Here is a 22,500-nt window from a genome sequence, read left to right on the forward strand (position 1 = left end):
ACACACACACACAGCCATCTTCATTACCTGAACCAATGCAGAGCAGCTACACAGAGGCCAAAATCAATAACTCTTTGCTGTACTGAACACTATCCAACACACACACACACACACAGAAACACACACACACACACACACACACATGCACACACACATCACTGTTACAAAGGAAAAAAGTCACACAGGCATGGACACATGCACACACACATGCACACACACATGCACACACACAGTCTTCTGGAGGAGGATATTCATTCATTAGAGTCAGTCAATAGGAGAGAGAAGACAAACTGAACACACACACACATCCTAAGAGAGTGTGTTTATGTGTGTGTGTGTGTGTGTGTGTGTGTGTGTGTGTGTGTGTGTGTGTGTGTGTGTGTGTGTGTGTGTGTGTGTGTGCGGAGGTAGGAGGGACAATCTGATTAAATTGAATCGTGTGTGTATCTGTGTATTTGTGTGTGTGTGTGTTTGTGGTATTCATATACAAGGTGAGACCGGCCTCACCTTGCTCTGTGTGTGTGTGTGTGTGTGTGTGTGTGTGTATTTGTGTATTTATAAGGACTGTTTTGTGTCTCAGACCTTCACTCTGAGGACATTCTGGTCTCATCCTCAGTTCTTCTTCATGTGGCATTTGGTTGGTTAAACTTAAAGGAAGTTCACTGATGACAAAAACACCGTTTTAGATTTGTTATCACAGGACACATTTTGAGAGCAAAATCCTAATTATGTCAATTAAGCGACCGGTTTGAAATCTTCCATCCTGATTTTTTCTGTTTTGTTTTGCCAACACATCCCACGTTCACCAGAGGAACACAGAGAGTGTGTTTAAATCCTCTTCCATGTTTTAAAGTGTGTCTGGAGTCAGTTGGTTAGATTAGTTATTATATGGTTACTATTGTTACCTCTGATTTTATACAGTGGTTAAACTGTTGACTAGAACTATGTACCGTACCCATGAGCCTGCGGAGCTGTTGGTATGGAGTTGAGGCGTTAATCAGAGGAGTGAAGGATTCAAAATGCTTCCTTGTTGAAGTTGTAAATAAAACGCAGCCCCATATTTGCTGAATTCACTCAAAAGTGACCCAGAATGTAAAACTGAGCTGATTTAAAGATGAAAGGAAGAGCTAGAAGGCTGTTTTTATGTTCATCTGGTGAAAGTGGAAAGTTTCTGAGTTTAAGGGGCGGGCCTACAAGCATGATTTGTGACATCACAGCTAGTTTGCAGCCAATCGTAGTCCAGTATTCAACTTACACAAGTGTGATGTGGAAACGTGAAGCCTCCAGTGCACAAACACTGAGAACAGACTTTACAGTGAAGGAGGAGACGTCTGGTGTCCAGCAGGAAAACTTAAAGGGGACCTATTATGCTCATTTCAGCTCTAAATTTTTACTTTTGGACTCCACTAGAGTAGCTCTGTATGATTCAAAGTTTAAAAAAAAACTCCTTATTTATCTCATACTGGCCCTTTAAGCAGCCCCTCAATATACACAGTTTCTCTTACGCTCCGTTTTAGCTCCTGTCTCTTTAAGGCCCGCCTCCCCATGAGCCTACTCTGTTCTGATTGGCCAGCTTTATGTATCGGAGTTGTGTAACTTTACTGTCATTGCAAACCACACATTTCCTGCTTAACTGCTTCAAATTAAAAGCTTTTCAATTACTAACTAATGGGAGACTTTTATTGTGAAGAATTTACAGGAAGTAAAAACATGTTCCTCACAGAATTAGCGGAGCAACAACATATTTGAGCTATTTGTTCAGCGGATCAGTCAGAAATAACACAGGGAGGAAGAGTACAAGCAGAAACAGCCACAGTGATGATGATGTTTTATGAAGAGCTGCAGACAACCAGCACACCTCCAACAGGTAAACTACTTATTTTACTTTGCTGTGCTGTGTAATTGCGTCATGGCTCGGCGTAACTACTCCTGGAACAGAGCAGCGAACTCGCAGAGATGTCCATTTAAAGAAATCCGTCACAAACTGACGTCAGCTCGGGCTGAAAGTAGAAAAAAACGTTGGAAACTTAGCGTTCAGAGCAGCCTGAAGCTGCTGCTTTCTGCTCACAGGGATTACTGCTACATACCTCGTTATTTGGCACGTCGGCCACTTTTAACATGAACATCCGACATTGTGACATAAATATGTCTGAAAATAAGGAAAAGCATAATAGGTCCCCTTTAAGAAATGAAAAATATTTGCATATTCATAGGTTCTGGTAATTTTAAGGATTTTTAGCAACTTTTTTATGGAAAATATCAGTTATTATTCCAAGCAGAGGATTTTTAGATGTTTGAAAACAAGTCTGTTCAGTTTTCTCAACATCTCAATCTTTAGCCCGCTCTGTGCTCTGTGATTGGATGTCTCCTTGAAATGCACCATGGGAGTTGTAGTTAACTTCCACCTCAACGTTTTTCTCTACACAGTTTTGTACCTACGACCTTTTCTTAGTTATTTTCAAACCGGGGAGAGTTTTATCTTGATCCAAGCTGTAGAAGAATGAAAAATGAACCTGATTTTTATTTCCAGAACCAAACCACCATCTGCTCCAAACAACTCCACAGACACCTGTCAGCCAATCAGAATCAGTGTGGTATATTTTTGTCACCCATGTGATCAGATGTCAGCGACGGTCTTCAGAAGTATAGTAATACAAACCTGCATCTGTGTGAGTGTGTTTAAAATGTGACTTTGGGGTGATTCTCTCTGACAGGATTCAGAGCTGTGTTACAGGAAATACACAACACGCACCGTGCTGCAGGCGCCAACAACAATCCAGCACACACACACACACACACACACACACACACACACACACACACACTAATTTGGTGTATACATATCTGTTCTGTTCATTAAAATGCATGTGCCTCTTCAAAGCGCTGACGACAATGATGCCATCTGCTGTTGTGGGGTGAGGGTATGCGCACACACACACACACACAGACAGACAGACACACACACACACATTCATAGACATCCTCATGTTTAGAAATGCCCAAACACACACACACACACACATTGCACATTCTCACACACATTTACTTTTATTCACACATACTGAACTACAATCTTGTTCTTGTGCAGGTAAATATCCTGGCTGGAGTCCTCACACACACACACAAAAAAACACACACACGCTACCCGAAATTTCAGGCAATTTGCTTTCATCTTTGGGTCATTCCTACAAGCCCAAACGTCCCTTTTAAAAGCGAGTGCTCCTCTTCTCCTCTAAGTGCGTCGCACAAAGGGCCCATTTCAAAGGCAAATTCCACTTAGATTCACAAGTGCTGTGTATACTCTGGTACTCCAGGCAGAAATTCATCAAGCTTAATGTTCCCTTCACAGAAAATCACTTAGTGCAGAAGCTAGCCGTCTGTGTGTGTGTGTGTGAACGTGTGTGTGTGAAAGTGTGTGTTTCTGCAGATTTTCCATGTTGTTTGATAGCAGTTTAAAGGAGCAGACAGTCAGTGCAGCTCTGCCCGCCGTCGGCTCAATCTGCCTGTTTGTATACGTTCAGATTCATTAAGATAAAAAAAAAAAAAAGGTTTGTTTAGACGAGCAAAGAAAAGTTTATCTGGCAGCTAAATGTTGTCATGTTGTGCTTATGGTTTAATTTACAATTAGAGGAAGTGTTAGGAGTTAATATGGGTCAGAAAAAGTGAGAAAAATGTACCAAAAATTCCCAAAATAATCTTATTATTACATAAACATGAAACAGTGAAGCATTAATAGGGATATATAGGCCAGACTTGAACCAATGATGTTGCAGATATGTGACGCAATAACCAATCAGCTACCAGGACGGTCCTAATAGACATACTTCTGAAGCCAAAAAATTTAAAATTTTAAGTTTGTAATGTTTTGATACATTATTTCCTTATTATCAGTTAGAAAAAATGAAAAAAATACAATCTTCATGAATAATCTTTTAGAACACAATGTTGACTGTAGTGAAGCTTTAATGTTAATTTGTAAGTATTTAATGCAGAAATTAACATGTATTTTTTTTTTAAATTTCAGTTTAATTAAATTCTGATAAAAATATTAGTTAAATTTACAATTTTAAAATGAATCCAATCTATTCTACATTATCAGTCCAAAGGTTGTTCAGACTGTAATCAAAGTGAATTCTACAGGCAGGGCTCTTACAGACTGAGGCAAAGTATTTCGACTTATAGAAAGTTGTTGTTACATCCCGAAGCCTCCGTGAACAAACAGAGAGAAGAGCAAAAAGAAACTGAAGGAGAATAAAAGACACAGCTGGAGTTCCTGTTTAGGTTTTAAATAACAGGAAAATCAATAGAGACTTCAAAACAAAAGTCAAATTTTGGTCACTTTGTTCAATCAATCAAACAGATCCAATTACAGAGAAAATCCAGAGTAGAAACCAGCTGATCCCAACATGTTGGATCAACAGTGAACTAAAACAAAACGTGACTGAAAAACATCTCAGGAGCTGCACAGTTTAGCGTTCACTTTAAAGAAACCGGTATTTGGTGGACAGGAAGGATTTGACAATATTTACAAAACAACTGCTGTGATTTCTTAGTTTGAAAATCGGAAGCAAATACCAATACCATGATGATGTCAGAGTCCAGGAGAGAACTGTCAATCATCTGTTGCTCAGAAAAATGATCTCAAACTAATGAGTCTCGATGGACTACAAGAAGAGAAATAAATTTATACTGCAGTGTTGCAAAGGTTGATGTTTGTTTAGACTAAAAAAGTTTTTTAATTATTACAAAGGTTTAAGAGAAGTAGAGGTGATTTCCATCTGAAATATGTTCAGGCTTTAAGTTAAAAAAAGTCCAGACAAAGACTATAAAAATATATCGTAGGAATTTCTCAAACTGGAATAGTTCACATTAAAAAGAAGCTCAAAAAGTTCCTAAATATGACGCTCATGATTTAAGGTGGAATAGCCGGAGATAATAACTTTTCTCTATTCATGATCAAAACTCAAACTGAGAAGCAACAAGAAGACGATAGAACACAACTTCACAAGCCGGTACAACCTCATACAAAGGACTCTTTCAAAGGAAAAATCAGCTTGAATCTTTCTTTTTTTAGGACTGTAATATCTTCTAAAAAGGGGGTACGTTATTCAGTGAACTATTAAAGCAAGGTTCCTCTGGGTCTTTCTGGTTCTCTTTGCTGGAGCTACACAGAAACAGAGGTGGGACAAAGTTTCCAAATCACAAATAAGTCTCAAGTCTTTGCTATGAAGTCTCAGGTCAAGACCAACTATTCCCTTGTCAAGCTGAAGGCCTAAACGTTGTGTTTGAAGTCCTAACAAGTCACTTTTTGGAGTCTGCATGATTTGCTGCACACAGACTGATTTAAAGTAGTTGTTAGGACAGTGAACAGTTGAATTGTTGCTCCCTTTTTAATACCACAATGTTTTATCTTTGAGTTTAGGAGGGAGATCGAGTCATTCCAAAAGGCTAAAGTCTACAGCGTGTCACTGGGAAGTCATCTGATTGGTGACTCAGGTGTGATTTGTGTCGCCACCTCTGCACAGAACCACAAACAGATTGAAGAGAGACATCAGATGACATCTCGTCCTCCAGCTCCATCCGTGTCCATCCTACCTTTGACAGAGGTGTTGGGCGGCGGTCCCTCAATGCGCAGGTTCCACGGCGGGTCTCCCTGGTTGGCGAAGTCCCTCATCTTCAGGTAGCTGATGGTGAGCCGGATGATGGAGGCCTTGTCCAGCTGGCTGGTGATGGCGCCCGGCAGCGGCAACATCTTGGCCAGTTCGTAAAACTCAAAGTTCTCCTTTCCCCGCCGCGACCGCGCCGCGTCCCTTGACTTCTCCTTCCTCAGAGCCTGCAGCCTGGACGCACAGCAGACAACAACAGGAGGTTAGAAATCACATTATAAAACATATGACGCGCAGAATGTGCAGCATATTCACAGCTGTCGTTATATTCAGAGGAGCAGAAAACCTAAAGACAGTTCATGAATATCTCTCTAGTTTAGTTTGTTTAACACTGTCAAAGATAACACAATAAAGTCCAAGAGCTCTATTTTAATCATGCAAGCAGTGAGTTTTGTTTGCACGGACTGTTCATGTATGTGTAGCAGTACTAAGTGCAGAAGGGCTGGATGAAGGTGAATAGAGATCAGAATGAACTGTGCACTAATACACCACACACAGAGGCAAAGCAAAGTGTCAGAGCACTGCTTGCACTGGTTGTTTCACCACAATAAAAGGGCCCCAAGACTTATTTCCATGGGGGTCCTTGATGTGTAGAAATGTCTGACATTTAAAGAAAAAAATCATTTGAAAATGTTCCATCATAAAACCATAAAAATTAAGACAAAGTGAAACAAAGATGGAAAACATTAAGCGTTAAACTATGCAAAGGATAAAACACCCTAAATTCAGACTTGACTAACTCCTCCAGAGCTGTTTCTAGAGGCTATGTAGTACTTTCCATGAGTAGTAAACATGTTTTCATGTGTAAAATTTGTGAAGTCCTTTTTTTTTTTTTACCATTTGTTAAAATAATTTCCTAAATTTGCAATTTTCTCATTACCAGAGCTAAATAATTTCTAAATTAGAAAGTTAGTCACTGAAACACCCATAAACAGAGCACAATGGTGACTTAATATTTCATGCATGACTGAAAGCAAAGTGGCGTCTTTTTCAACAATTTGGAGGAAAAAAAAATCAATCTCGTTGTACTGCCGCACATTGACATAAAGGCATTCTGTTGGGTTAGGATTAGGGTTAGGATTAGGGGATTAGGGGTTAGGGTTAAGATTAGAGTTAGGGGGTTAGGGATAGGGGTTAGGGTTAGGATTAGGGTTAGGGTTTGAGGGGTAGGGTTAGGATTAGGGTTAGGGTTAGGATTGGGTTAGGGTTAGGGGGTTAGGATTAGGGCTAGGGGTTTAGGGGGTTGGGGTTAGAGTTAAGATTAGGGATAGAGGGTTATGATTAGGGTTTGAGGGGTAGGGTTAGGGGGTTGGGGTTAGGATTAGGGTTAGGGTTAGGGTTAGGGGGTTAGGATTAGGGCTAGGGGTTTAGGGGGTTGGGGTTAGGGTTAGGATTAGGGTTTGAGGGGTAGGGTCAGGGGGTTGGGGTTAGGATTAGGGTTAGGGTTAGAGGGGTAGGGTTAGGGTTAGGGAGTTGGGGGTTAGGTTTAGGGGGTTTTGTTTGAGGGGTAGGGTTAGGATTAGGGTTAGGATTAGGGTTGGGGGTGGGGTTAGGGGGTTGGGGTTATGGTTAGGGGTTAGGATTAGGGTTACGGGGTTAGGATTAGGGCTAGGGGGTTAGGATTAGGGTTAGGGGTTAGGGTTAGGGTTAGGGGGTTGGGGTTAGAGTTAGGATTAGGGATAGAGGATTAGGATTAGGGTTAGGGGGTTAGGATTAGGGTTAGGGGGTTAGCTATTGTGTCGTTCTTCTTGGGAAGACAGTCTCCTCCCTCAGGTGACACAGAGGTGACGTCACCAAACATGTCAAACATGTTTATTAAAAAATCTTTACGAGAATGACTGGCAGCGACTGAATCTGAAGACTTCAGATTAGAATCTTTACTTATTACAAATTATATGATTTTATCCGCTGATCAAACACCAACTGAACCAGACTGGAACAGACCTGCTCCATATCGCCCTCACCAGTCAGAACTGGCTCAAGTCTTGTGCTCTAGTCTGGCATCAGAGTTCTCCTGGTTGAGAGATGATCATTTGATATATGACAACATGCAAATTAGCATATGACATCACCTAATGACTTTGAATTTCACTCACATCTTCTTTAGATCAACATAAGAAGGAACTTCAGTGATCACCGCAGGGAAACTGAGCTGACAGACATCACCTTCTTCTCTAATCTCCCTTCCTCCCTCCTTTACTGTATCACTTCATTTTCACTATAAAGTAGCTGACAATCCTTTTCTTTCCCTCACTTCCTTTTCTCCTTCATCACTTTCCACTCTATTACTTTATATCAAAGCGCTGCTCTGTTTATTCTCTCTCTCTTTCACCCTTCAACAACAACAGTGACGACCACACTTCCCCGCGGCCTCTCATCATCATCGGACGCCGTTATGAATTAACTCGGCAATAAACCAGCAGCCAAAAACCTCTGTGGGCTTTCTGATGGCCCGCACACACACACACACACACACACACACACACACACACACACACACACACTATACGACAGGTGATTAATTTTTGCCGGAGCAAAAAAAAAAAAAAAAATGCGAGAGAAAAAGTGTTAGACGGATGAAAGGGTGAGAGGGGGATGTAAAGAGAAGGAGAAGGATGAGATGGAGGGATAGCGGACAAACACTTTAGATGAGGAGGAGGAGGAGGAGGAGGAGGAGGAGGAGTTGTTTAGGGCTACAGATGAAAAATGGCTGTCATCTGGCGAAGAATATCATTTTCATACTGTTTGTCACTTATTTATCAGGGAGAACAAACAATAAATGAGGAGGAGAGGAAACAAGAGGAGAGCAACAAAGTAATACTTTTTCAGTTCATGTTATCAGTTTCTTTCTCAAATTTGAATTTGATTTATTTCATTTTATTGGTCAAATCAAGGACTCTTATTTAACTTTGTTATTGTGTATTTTAAAGATAAAATCTGAAATGTTTTTGGCTTTGTTTTTGTCATCGGTCACCTCAACAAATTCTGTGATTTGATCTGATGTGTCTCCAACTGTAGCAAATGTGTGACATAAAACTGAAGAATAAAGATCTGCAATGTCTCAACTTGCTGTCAAAGATTATAAAAGATTAGATTAGATTATACTAGATCTTTAACCCTGAACACTGGATTTTCTGGAACTATTTAAAGCATTTTTGTTATTCAGAAAGAAAGAAGAAGTAGATTTAAGATGTAGCGCAACAAGCTGGTGAAGCTGTAAACAGAACTACACTCCTGCACATGCTCAGTAGCGTCTGCCTTACACAGAACTGCTCTCCAGAGACTGAAAACATGATGCTGTTATTAGTCTTTGGAGCCGTTTCTAAACTAACTAACGTGACCAAACTCTTCATGATGAAGGAACATGTGACCCAGTGCAGCGGTGTGACTCACTGACATGTTTTTAATAGTTTCTGGAACAACAACGGAGGAATAAGATATATCAGACTTTAGATACACACACAATACTTGATAGTAGATCAGTTCATTGTTGGTTGCAAACATGAGATTTGGTGGAAAATTGCCAGACTGATCCTTTAAGAACAGTGGTGTGATCTTATCAGCTTCCTGTCCAAAATTTGAATTGCTCGATTATAAATCATCATAAGAGGCTTGATTGTTGTAGATGCTGCTTGTAAACAAAAACATAAATGTGAAGAAAACATGGAAGGCATACGACTATCTGCAGCATAAAGACATGATGTTGAGGTAAAGTGAGGAATTATTATTGTAAACTGTAAACCATCATCAGTTACAGTTAACAGAGAAACAGCCAAATATAAAAAATGCAAAACATAAATAAAATTCAGTTGAAAGTCTTTTGATTCAGGAACTATCTGATCAAAGAATAACTAAACAAGATTATGAATGTGAACAGATAGTAAATGGCACCAATATTTGTGTTATTTGTATTTTTTACATAAACAAGACAACAGAAGAATACAGAGAGTTGGATAAAAAATATTCACTGTATTTACAAAACACACACACACACACACACACACACACACGTAGATCTGTCCGATGTGTGTTGGTGTGAAGCCTGCAGTGATGGCTGCTGGTAGCGTGAGGAGGAACCGAGCAGACAGAATTTATTTGTTCCGCAAACTTGGAAAGCATTATGTTGACGGACAACAAATATGTCTTCATGTCTGTCTGCTGTGTGTGTGTGTGTGTGTGTGTGTGTGTGTGTGTGTGTGTGTGTGTGTGTGTTTGTATGTGAGGGTGTGTGTAAGTGGACAAGGAGGTGTGTTTGACCTTGACTCAAACAGACATATTTATCATGTACTGGCTGAGTAGGTAAATGCAACACTTGTTGTGATCAGTGTGTGTGTGTGTGTGTGTGTGTGTGTGTGTGTGTCAGTGTTTGGGTCTTATAAACATGAAATGAAACCATGTCGTAAAGTTCAGCCGGGTGACTTGATGGTGTTTTAAAGAGCTTGTCACGGCAGGCGAGGTGTGTGCATGTGTGTGTGTGTGTGTGTGTGCGTGTGTGTGTGTGTCATGTCGTAAAGTTCAGTGAGGTGGGTCGATGGCTTTTTAAAGAGCTTGTCAGCTGAAAGGAAGAGATATGTGTGTTTCTGTGTGTGTGTGTGACTATTTTAAGAGCGTGTAGGCAGACGGTATGCTGGGAAGGTCATTGGGTGGTCGAGGTTTAACTTCCAGGTCAAGTGGAGGTCAAACTGGCCATCAGTCATGTGACGGGATGAACCGTTGTCGGGCAGATTTACCGTCTGAGCTCCTCACACACACTGACAGTCTGTTGTTTGGAAACATCTGATTCATACGATCTGTGTGTTTGAAGTTCATTTATCCTGCAGGTACGATCATTTCTACAACAGCTTTGACCTCTAAGAGAGAACAAAAGTCATCTGTGAATCTGTCTTCATCACCGTCCTCGTGTTTCTGACTGTTGCACAGACATGCCAAGTGAAACATGAACTGATTCTCTGTCGGTTCAGTCTATAAGTTATTTGATATAATCTCACCACAAAGTTTATTAGCAAATCGTCCAACAGTTTCTGTCTCTGTTTCTGTTTCTTCTCATAACTATTGAACTATTGAGCGAAGCACCGTACAAGCTTTCAAGTAGAAACTCCACGATTAATTATACAAATTGCAGAGAGACTCCAGACACACCGGTTGACGGACAGATCTGGGAGGTGATGGGATGCAGCCTTTACTTTATTACTGCTGGCAAAAAAAAATGAACAAACGATTCTCCTTCGTTTCAATTTGTACTGGTACGAACTGCCTCCAGGAAACAGACGTACGCTCACACTGACAACAGCTCTCACTTGTTCCTGTCTACTTACAAAACTAACTGACAAACATATACGTATATCCTGCAGAATAGTGAGGCATAATACCAGTCACATTTAAAGGAATAGTTTGACATTTTAGGGAAATATGCTTATTTGCACATTCTCTCTCGAAATCACACCTCAGTGTATGTACTTTAACTTCCTTCTCTCTCTCTGCCATGCATCTGATGTCTGTTACATCGCATCACATGACATATCGATACAGCTCTCATGTTTGTACGATAAATATGAAGCTACCGCCAGCAGCTGGTTAGCTTAACTTAGCATAAATATTGAAATGGGGGGAAACAGCTAGCCTGGTTTTGTCTTGAGGTAAGAAAATCCGCCCACCGACACCTTTAGAGCTCACTAATTAACACGATATATCTGTGTAGTTTTTACAGACTGTGTTTCCAGGAGCAAACAGCTAATAATTCACCTCCAAATAGCAGCTTTTAAAGCCAGCATAAGGCAGCTTTCAGAGATGCAAAAACAAAAAAAAAGAAACAGCCTGAATCACTCCATTTAGATTGTACCGTGTCCTTAAATTCCTCAGAGACTAAATCAAATTTACTTTGACGCTTTCCTCCTTTTTTTGTTTGAACAGAAGTCAGTTTCTGTTCAATTTACATCACGGAACAAACTCTGAGCTTAATTTTCCTGTTCTTTCCAGATATGAGAGTATCTGTTTACACGATCGGCTCATCCATCCACCGAGGCCAAACTGAGAGGAAGAATATTTCAGCGGTGTATTTAAAAAAAGAAAGAAAATAAAATTCATGCAGGAACATCTTCAGTGAGATAAAAGAGAAACACGGCGAGCAATATGAAGAGAGAGATGAAGGCGGGAGATAACGCCGCTCCACGGTGGCCGACGGGGGAAATCTGTGGAGGTTTGAGGTCCTGACCGCTGATAACCATCTCACACACACACACACACACACACACACACACACACACTTTACAATCTATGGAGTTTGAAGCCTTTAACAATGACAGAAATCTCTCTATGTACATACTGTAAACACACACACACACACACACTTTATATTTAAACAAAGATTGTTCAGATTTGAGTCTGGTTAAGATGGACGCTCAGATATAAAAAGGTGTGTGTCTGTGAGTGAGAGAGCAGATGTGAAAAAAGAAGAGAGATAAAATAAAATAATGCGAGAGAACGAGATGGGAGAGAGAGAGAGAGGGAGAAACTTTTATTGTGAATAAGTAGTGAGTGGGAGAGCAAAGGATAAAAAGAAAATGAAGAGAAATGATAGAAGGAAAGAGGACGTATCCTGTACTAAAGATGTGCAGAGGGCCCAGTATTTGTATTTGTATCTGTATTTGTTGAGGCAGCAAAATTATTTATATTTGTATTTGAATAAAAGTGGAAAGTAGAGGTGTGCCCGAATACAAATACATTATTTGGCAAAGCACAAATAGTGGGTTTTATATGAATATTTGTTTCATACAAATATTTTAAAAATTATTTGTTTTTGGGAAGAAAAAAAAACAACATGTCAAATACCAGTTCCCAAGCGACTCTCCGTCACCTGTTGTTCCTCTTCTCCTTTCCACAAAGTTAGGTTGTAAAAAATAGGCAATAAATGAAAAGTGCAAAGCAAGAATCACCTTTGAAGTTCTTCCCTACATGTTACATGCTGTGCTGTCTCTGTGTTATGGGTGTATAAACAGGTAAAGGTCTGTCTGCAATGAGCTGATGAGTAAAGTTTTAGTTCAGCAGTCAGCGCAGTCGTCTATGATCTGGGAGACTTCAGTTCAAGACCCGCTGTGGGGACCTCCTTTATAAGGTAGTTTATTCATGAACACTTATTGTAACACATTTTCTAAAATTAAAAGCGTAATAAAAACAAAAACAGGATTTTTAAGCCTCTTTTCACTTTTATTCGAAATACAAATACAAATAATTTTGCTGCCTCAACAAATACAGATACAAATACAAATACTGGGCCCTCTGCACATCCCTAGTGGAAAGAGGCTTAAAAATCCCCTTTTTTTGTTTTTATTAAGCTTGTAATTTTAGAAAATTAAAGATGAAAATTAAAGTGATGTCCAAATTAAGAAATGTGCGTCATGTAGCAGGTGGATGTGACTCCCCTCCTGCTGATAGACGACACAGCGGAGCAGAGGAGAGACACTGAGATAGCGACTATAACTGATCTGCTCGCTGCTATTTGACATGTTTGGTTTTTTTCTTCCCAAAAACAAATAATTTTAAAAATATTTGTATGAGACAAATATTCATAAAAACCTCACTATTTGTGCTGTTTTAGCTCCTGTCTCTCCCAGTGAGCTCCAATAAACTCTGTTCTGATTGGCCAGCTCTTGAAAGCTACGTTAACAAACTATGAAACAAACAGTTATAGTGGACACAACACACACAAACCTTGGCTACGAAGGCTATGGAACAGACGGCCATTTGTGATCATGCATGATGAGCCAACGTCAGCTCAAAGTAGAAAAAACCGTCGCAAACGAAGCGTTCCGTGCAGGTTGAAGCCCTGGCTTTTGACTTGCAGGCGGCATTTAAGTTTTGCAGCTTCGACCATGTTTAACATCTGATATCACGACAGGATGTAAATAACAGATAATCACAAAAAGCATAATGTGTTCCCTTTAAGCAACAGATGAAATCACAACTTCAATCTGCAGCCAAAAACTAAAAAATGGATGTTTGAACACAGATAGGTGAGTAAGAACAACAACAAAATCACTCTGGGTCCCAATCCACCCTACAGAAGAGAACATCAACAAATGCTGCATTATGGAACAACATAGTGTTGAGTGCAAAGGCTGTGAATCCTCTCTTTTTGCTTTAAAGTGTGTGTGTGTGTGTGTGTGTGTTTGGGGGATGCAGCTGCCATAGTGTTGAAATTGCTTTTGTACTCCAACTGTGTGTTATCTGCCTCGGTGATGCTTTATTCTGCTGTTGACTGTATAAGAAGTGTCAGACTATTTGATTTATGTTGCTTATTAATGTCTGTTCTATGCATCAAGGTGTCCACAGCCCTTTTTTTATTTAGTGTCTTCTTTTGTTTAATTGTGTGAGTTTTGTCCTCTTTTGTGGTTGAATATTTGCAGCAGATAATCCATAAGATGTAAATATCAGATATCAGATGTTAAACATGGTCAAAGGTCCAAAACATGAGGTGAACTTATATAAAAATGCTCCCTGTAAGACAAAAGCCAGGGCTTCAACTGCCCTGAATGCCTTCCTTGCAAAATTACTTCCACTTCCCCCTCAAACTGCCTCAAACTGTCGTCAGACTGTTCTCACCTGCCCACAAACAGCCGTCCGTTGGCAGCTTTTGATGCTAACGTTGTTCACGTTGTCCATTCACATATTTCAGATGTGATTCAGCTCCAACATGTAACAGATGGATTTGAGAAGTTGAGATTTGGAGTAAAGAAGGAGAAAAAGAAGTGAAATCCTGCTACTATAGTTTGTTTACGTAGCCTCCGGAGCCGAAGGAAGCTTCCTGAAGCTGACCAATCAGAACAGAGTGGGCTCATCAGGAGGCGGGGCCTTAAAGAGACAGGAGCTAAAACAGCCTGTTTCAGACAGAGGCTGAACTGAGGAGCTGCATAAAGGACCAGTAGAAGATAAATAAGGAGTTTTTAACTGGGAATCATGCAGAGATATTCCAGTAGAGCCCCAGAATATAAATAAGAGAAGCACTGGTTGCAAGTTAAGGTTGAAAGTGTTTTTGTGGCGACAAGATCTGAGTCGGATTTATTTATTAAAAGAAGGAAGAAAAGATGGAGGAGAAGAAGAACAATTAGAGAGGACAAAAAGGGGAGAAAGATGGAGAAGAAGGAAGATGACAGAATCTAACTTTCTCTCTCTTTTTGATCTCTCTCTCCCTCTATCCTCCTCTCTGATGCTCTCTCTCTCTCTCTCTCTCGTTCTCGCTCTCTGCTCGCCTTTCAATTCAGCCAATCAGGTGACCCGCAGCCGAGGTTCCACCCCGTCAACTCCGGGGAGGACAAGAACACACACACACACACACACACACACACACACACACACACACACACACACACACATACACACAGACACACAGACAAAAGGCCCTTCAGGAGGAGGGTAATTGCTTCCATGGCGATGGGAAAGGAAGGCAGAGAACAAGTGTCACTTTGGATTAAGCCCCGCCTGCTGACATCGCCATGGCGATGACACCGTCGCCTGCTATATGTGTGTGTATCTGTGTGTGTGTTCACTGATCAGGGGACTGAGTGCCAAACCCAATCTACCCGAAAGAGAGAAAGAGAGAAAGAGAGAGAGAGGAGGGAGAGGAGAGGTAGAAAAAAGTGAAAGAGAGAGACGAAGATGGAGGAGGAAGGAAAGATAAAGGAAAACAGACCAAATAAGGAAATAAAAAGGAAAGCATAAAGAAGAAGAGAAAGAATTAATGAATTAATCAGAAAGATGAGGCAAAATAAATCAGAATAGAAGGATAAAGAGAGGATGAGTGAGGTACCAGAGGAAGAGAGATATATAAGGGGAGAGAGAGAGAAAGAAAAAGAGTGTTAATCATTGATCTCCAGTCTTGTATTGATCACGGAGGCACAATAACCTGGTCATTCGGTGAAATAAACCCAACAAATTACAGGATTGTGACCTGCTGCGACTCCGTGTGAGAGAAAGTGTGTTAACGTGTTTGTGTGTGAACGCAAAACAACCGACTATTATGTGTTCAGTCATCTTGTTGCTAGCAACCGCAGGAATGCAGAGCTTAGTGTTGTGTGTGTGTGTGTGTGTGTGTGTTGCAGCCTGGTCTCTGCACCAGGTTGCTGTAACCTGCTTTGATCAATCACAGCCAGACAGGCTGGCAGAGTGGCACCCGACAGGTGTGTGTGTGTGTGTGTGTGTGTGTGTGTGTGTGTGTGTGTGTGTGTGTGTGTGTGTGTGTGTGTGTGTGTGTGTAGAAGCACAGTTAAATAGAAACAAGCTAAATATCTGAGGGAGTATTTCTTTGTTAGAAAGTAGATCTGCTGGCAGCTCAGTCTGTGTTCTTGTGCGGCTGTGAGACTGTTCAGCAAACACGCCAAAACATCTGACATCTTTAACACGGGAAAATATTGTTTACTTCCCGTTTCTAACAGACAGTTTTTGTTTTTTTAAGCATGATCACGCTAACTCTCTAATCTTAAAGGATTTAATCGGTGATTCTCTATATTTTTATTCTTGTCAAGAAATCTCATGTTTGGATCCAAACCAACAATGAATTGATCTACTAACAAGTATTGTGTGTGTATCCAAAGCCTGATATATCTGATTCCTCTGTTGTTGTTCAAAAACTATTAAAAACACGTCAGTGAGCCACATCACTGCACTGGGTGACACGTTCCTTCATCCCAGAATACGGTGGTTACTTATTTAGAAACGGCTCCAAAATGTAAAAACAGTAATAAAATAGTAAATAGTAAGTAGAGTGAGGATACGACAGACAAATGTGGTTCTGCTTAAAAAGCTTTGCTAGCTTGTTGTGCTACATATCAAAACCTCTTGATTATGTGGCGGGTTTTTAGTCTTTGGAGCCGTTTCTAAACAAGCTAAGCTACTTTAGCTAAATTGTGCTAACAGGGCATTTATCATAATCAAATAATATTAAACTTAGTGAAATATTGTGACAATAATCTGACTCAGTGTGAGTCCCGGAGCCAACTGTCAATCACAGCTGTCAATCAACGCCCACACAGGAGAAGTCAAAGCTACTATAAGTCTTCAAATCTTATTAACGGAGCAATAATTTCCAAAATGACCACCAGCACACTTATTATAGGGTCTCAATTTATAGATTGAGACCAGAATGACTCATTGACAAAAAAAGACTGACTCAGTATTTCTAGAGAGAAGTTGAGGCTTTTTGAATGGGAGTCAGTTGGAGCAGCTAGCGGCCGTCGGTGGATGGAGACAACTACAGGTAAGAGAGAGAACATGTTTTTTTTTTGGTGACACTTTAAATAGATGAAATACACCAGCAGTAAGCCAGATTGTGTGGGAGTTTTGATCCAGTTACTAACAAAGAAAATAAAATTTACAGAAACTGAAATGTAGTAGCAGTTTTAAAAAAAAAAAAAAAAAGGGAGGAGGAGGAACAGCGATGGTGGCAAGTGGATCAGTGGGAGAATGTGTGTAATCTCCGTCTACCAGGAAACCTGAGCTTCACCTCCTGCTGAACGCACACACACACACACACGCAGACACAGACACACACAGTATCATTACATGGCTAATCATCCTCCAATAGGATTGTAGTGATGGAGGGATCAGTATGAACTCCAACAGAGAACTGATGCTAAATCCCTCCATCCTACTGAGAGAGAAAGAGAGAGAGAGAGAGAGGGAGAGGGAGAGGGAGAGGCTGGGATTAGAAAAGATGAAAATGAGAAAGAAAAGAAGAAGAAGAAACAAAGGAAGAATCACAGGTTGAATCGGGATGAGGAGGAGAGAAAGAGGCAAAGGAGAGAGTTTGAAAAAGGAAAACGAGACGAAGCTCAAAGAGATTCAAAGAAGGATAAAACAGAGGGAGGTAAAAACAAAGAGACAGAAAATAAAGAACATGAACATTAATATCAGGTTATCGTAATTCCATATTTGCTTTATTGTCAATAAATCCAAAGGATGAGACCAAAACCAACACTGTATATTTAATTTCTCAAGACTTTCTGATTTCCCAAATCCATCCCAACACACGACCCGATGGGTTCAGGATGTTGTTTTTGGTGTTTTTGCCTAATTTTCAAATATGACTGAATAAGAAGATTCTCTCTCACTGTCTCTGCTGCTCCCTAAACGTTGTGTAAAAGCCTTTTATTGTAGTTGTGTCATCATACACAACATGACGGGTTGTTAACTTCTACAGATCCTGATGGATGATGGAAACGCTCCGACTCTGACGCTTTCAGCTCCGGTTTTAAAAGCGTTTAAGTCCTTTAAAACACTGTTTAAACAGACTCATATCAGCATCTCTACTATCTCCTCCTCTAACGTCCAGTGTGATCCACTCGTCAGCCGACAGCGCTGTCACAAATAGTGAACGACAGCATTAAAAGATGAGTCTTGCCGCTAAACAGATAACCAGCTAGTAGTCTGTGGCTGTTTCAGATGTGTGTCTTTGAAGAATAAATAACAAAAATTCAAGTCTTGGTTTTAGGCTCACATAGTGTATAGTTTCATTCTCAGCATTTTTAACAGCCGGCCACTGTTTTTATCAAACAAACAGGAGGAAATAGTGTATTTGTTGGGGACTATTTTCAGCGGCGGATGAATCCACATTCAGGGCTCTAGTGAGTGTTTCTGGCAGCAGGACGGCACAGAGGAGTCAGATATATACACACACAGTACCTGTTAGTACATCAGCTCATTGTTAGTTTTTGGGGGGATTTGTTGACAGTAGTTAAAATATAAAATATCATCAGTCTTATTCTTTAAATCACAAATATGACAGAGAGCTGTGGGTTTGTTTGTTTTCCCCTCCTACATTGAGACGTTTTGAGAAAATGTCCTGCGGTGTTCGTTCACACCGTTTATCAGTTTTTACCATCTCTGCCTGCTGCCACGCCGCTTTAGCATCAACCTGAGCATGACAGCAAGCAGGCCGGCTGCACAGTGTACACACACACACACACACACACACACACACACACACACACACACACACACACACACACACACACACACACACGCAGCTTCACGTAACAACAAGTTGCTAAGACTAAATATTTGATTAATAGAATAATGATCATGTGAGCTTCTCTAATTGTTTTTTTTGTTTTGCTGGTGTTTCTATGTTGATGTTTTTGTCATTTTACCAATAAAATAATAATGACATCACAAATAGAGGTGGGTAATATCTCCTAACAAGTCATATTAAACAACATACACACACACACACACACACACACACACACACACGTCATTCACAGAGTGGAAAGCCATGTTGAACGTCTTAGCAGCATTACAGCTTCCTCCATCCTGTTAGCTACAATCCTGTTAGTTGCTAACACACCTCACACACACACCTCACACACACACACACACACACACACACACACACACACACACACACACACACACGACTGTGTGGTGGGTTTAAGGTTGACTTCAAACTCAAACTTTTCATGTTCATCCATCTCATGTTTTTCCAGTCTGTTGTTATATTTGCTGCCTTTTAGCCTGAGAGAAATGATTGATGATTTATAGATTTTCATGTTATATATTGAATATTTATGTTGTTGTCGACTGAGACGCAGTTTCACTCAAGAAAAATCTAGTAAGTGCACCTTGAGTTATTATTATTATCTTGTTTGTTGTTTGTGGTTCCAAGTGTTCATGCTGTGTGTTTGTTTGTATCAGTAACAACTTTATTTAAACTTTATTAACACTAATGTTGAGTTTCTTTGAATGTTTAGTTTATATTTGTGTCTTTATTTGCTGTTTCCTGTTTGGTTTTATTTTATTTATTGTTTTACAAACAAGCTCATGTGTTTGAATATTTATATGTTGTTCTTGATGAACATCAGTCCGATTTATTCTATGAACACCACGCAAAAAAACAACTTTATTGACAACTAACAACAGTTTTCATCATCGATTAATCTGCTGATGATTATTTTCTTAAATTAACCGATTAGATTGTTCCATAAAATGTCTGAAAATGGTGAAAAACGTCCAAGATGAAACCTAAAACAGTCCACAAGCTAAATATATTCAGTTTAGGGGAAGAGGAATAAACAGATGATTTTACAAGGTACATGAACGCTTTATTTTGGTAACTAAAAGCAGCAGTTATTCTATGAACAGCAGCTGTAGCTCTAAAATCTGGAAGATTCAGTGTGTAAGTGTCCAATTTAGTCAAACAAATATGTATTTAAATTCCCTGTTAACCTCCATTTAAAAAGGTTACATCATTTACTCTGTGAATATTTATAACGTCATTTTTTTTTTTTTTTTTTGCTTTGCTTCCAGACATTTTGTCATTTAATTTAACAACAGCAGTTATTATCTGCTATGAAGGAAACTTGAATGCTCGCATTCATTAAAACACAACACAGCACAATTAAGCAAAGCTCATATGACTAATATGATAATGAACATTATGGGGTAATAATGTGGATTTTATGGATATGAGTTGAGGGTATTAATTACTAAAGATTGATAGTAACATGAATTAATAATAAAAATCCAACATGAGTAAACGCAGAGTAGCAAATTACCAGGGAAACGTTTTGTAAGTGACTTTTTTTTTAGGCGTCAACCATTAATAAAAAAACTAAACAAATACACCAAAAGGAAAACACGTGACGGGTGCAGCGTTCATAATTCATGACGTGAAATCAATGCGGAGCCGCTCGGAAATCATATTTCAGTTTAACATGTCAGGCGGGAAAGAAAAATGAAGATTAATGTCGTCAAAAGGTTTGTTTACTTGTGTTCTTAACTTTTCACCAGAATGCAGCCCAGTAAACCACCAACACCCAGTACGTTGAATTTATGGCAGAGCTGTTGTATTAGATTGTCACACGGTAGATGTGAAGCTTCTATTCAGCTTCATCAGTCTGAGTTAGTCATATCAAGTGGATATCTGACACATTTACACTCTTTTTAGCATCAAATTCCCTCTTTGTGTTTCCTCGGACAGTGTTTCCCTGTTGAGCTGCAGGTGGAAGTATAGTAACAAAAAGAGGAACTTTGGCACTAAAAAGACTGTAACGTTGAAAGATATCTACTTGATTTGACTCATTTGGACGCTGAAGCTTCATATTAGCTTCAGATAAACTTTGAAATACATTTTTTTTGCACAGAAGGAGGACTGTGGATTTTGTCCTCCATCACTTCCATTGTAAGGTCATTATGAAGGGATCTTCTAATGGTCAGTATGAAGAGGAGGAATGATTACAGTAAAGAAAAACAGCTTTAATGTTCATTTGTGCTTCTGACTGTTGGTTTAAAATAGACTTAACCGTCCTGTTACAATCGATGCTCATGAACAGTTTAAAGTGCTCCACCTCGACCTTGCACACTGCCTTCTTTTATTTATTCGTTTATCTTTTCTTGAGAGCCTCTGCAAAGGTCTTCCTCCTCATTTTATTTTCATTGTATTGCTCTTCTTGCACTACTGATTTAAAATATACATTTAAAATTCTTCTTTATAATTTTATATTCTTCTTAGATTTTAAATACTTCACGTCATCACATGTAGCATCGAAATGTTTAACTGTAACTGCGATGAGATGAAAATAAAGGTCTAATTTTAAAAAAAATCATGTAACGTCACAAATGTAATGTGAGGTGTTTGTAGTTTGGCTTCAAATTGATAACATGATGTATATTTTAAACTGATGATGTCATTTCCTGGACCAATGAAGTCAATCTGCTCAGTATTTATCTGTAAGATGTCGAACTTTAAGAAAGAAAAGAAAGATCAAGAGATAAAGAACGGCAGCTCACAGATGTTGAAGGGCAGTGAAGGGGAAAAGAGGGATGATGAAAGAGGGATGCAAGAGGAGGAGGAGGAGGAGGAGGAGGAGGAGGAGGAGGAGGAGGAGACAGCTGCACGGGAAGGTTCAATCATCTTCACCTTCACCTCTGAACTCTCTCAGTCTCCTCCCATTTCCTCCTCGTTTCCTTTTCTATTGTTCAGCTTTGTTCCTTTTTTCTCTTTTCCTCCCTCCTTCCTTTATCATCCTTCTTTCTCTTCATCATATCTCCTCCTCTTCTCTATCTTCCTCTCCTTCTCTTTTCTTATGCTTTTTCCAGTTCTCCTCCTTCTTCCCTCCTAACTCCGGATTTCATTTCCTCTCTTTTTCCCCCCCTGGTTCTTCTTCTCCTTCTCTACAGTCTCATCTTCATCATTCATATGTCCTCCTCTCCTCTTCTTCCCTCCTTTGTCCTTTCTTTTTCTTTTCCAGATAAATGTTTACCGTATTGGTCCGAATAATTTTTTCATGGAAATACATCTGACAAAGTGAATGACTTCGTGAATTCGTGCAGTAAGGAAACAATCAATACCACAGCAGCTCTACTACTGACCTGACCTCTCCTCCTATATCCTTACTTCCTTTCCTCTCCTCTTCTTCCCTCCTTTTCTTTTCCACTCCTTCCATCTTCCCCCCACCACGTCTCATCTCCACCCTATATCCTTACTTCCTTTCCCTCGTTCTCTCCGGTGCTTCTACTTCCACTCATCTTCTTTCTTCTTCTTCTGTCCTCTCCTCCCATCTTTTCCTTCTTCCTTCTCCTCTCATTATGTCTCATGTCCTTCCTTCCTTTCATCTATCTGTTCCTCTTCTCCTCTGTTGTCCTTTCCTCTCCTCTCCTCTCTCCCTTACTTCCTTTCCTCTCCTCTTCTCCCTTTCTGAAAGGTTTTGTTCGGTTGATGTACTGAAAGTTCAGACTGAGCTCTGATCTACATCTGCTACACTGTGTCCTTTTCTTCCTCCTCTTCCCACCTTCCTCTCTTCTTCTCTCCTTTTATATGTCTGTACTTCCTCTCCTCTTTCTTCTT

At 39.9% G+C, this 22,500-nt stretch overlaps 1 protein-coding gene across 3 annotated transcripts in view; it reads right to left on the bottom strand.

Moving 5' to 3' along the window:
* The window catches only part of LOC121881564 (neuronal PAS domain-containing protein 3), a 367,402-nt gene that overhangs the window by 195,798 nt on the left and 149,104 nt on the right, over positions 1-22,500 (bottom strand). For all 3 annotated transcript variants that reach the window (XM_042389431.1, XM_042389430.1, XM_042389429.1), the window contains one exon: positions 5,596-5,840. In XM_042389431.1, the coding sequence (XP_042245365.1) occupies positions 5,596-5,840 (245 nt within the window). The remainder of the gene's footprint in view (positions 1-5,595; positions 5,841-22,500) is intronic.

This window comes from Thunnus maccoyii, chromosome 16, assembly GCF_910596095.1.
Source record: "Thunnus maccoyii chromosome 16, fThuMac1.1, whole genome shotgun sequence".
Classification (NCBI taxonomy): Eukaryota; Metazoa; Chordata; class Actinopteri; order Scombriformes; family Scombridae; genus Thunnus; species Thunnus maccoyii.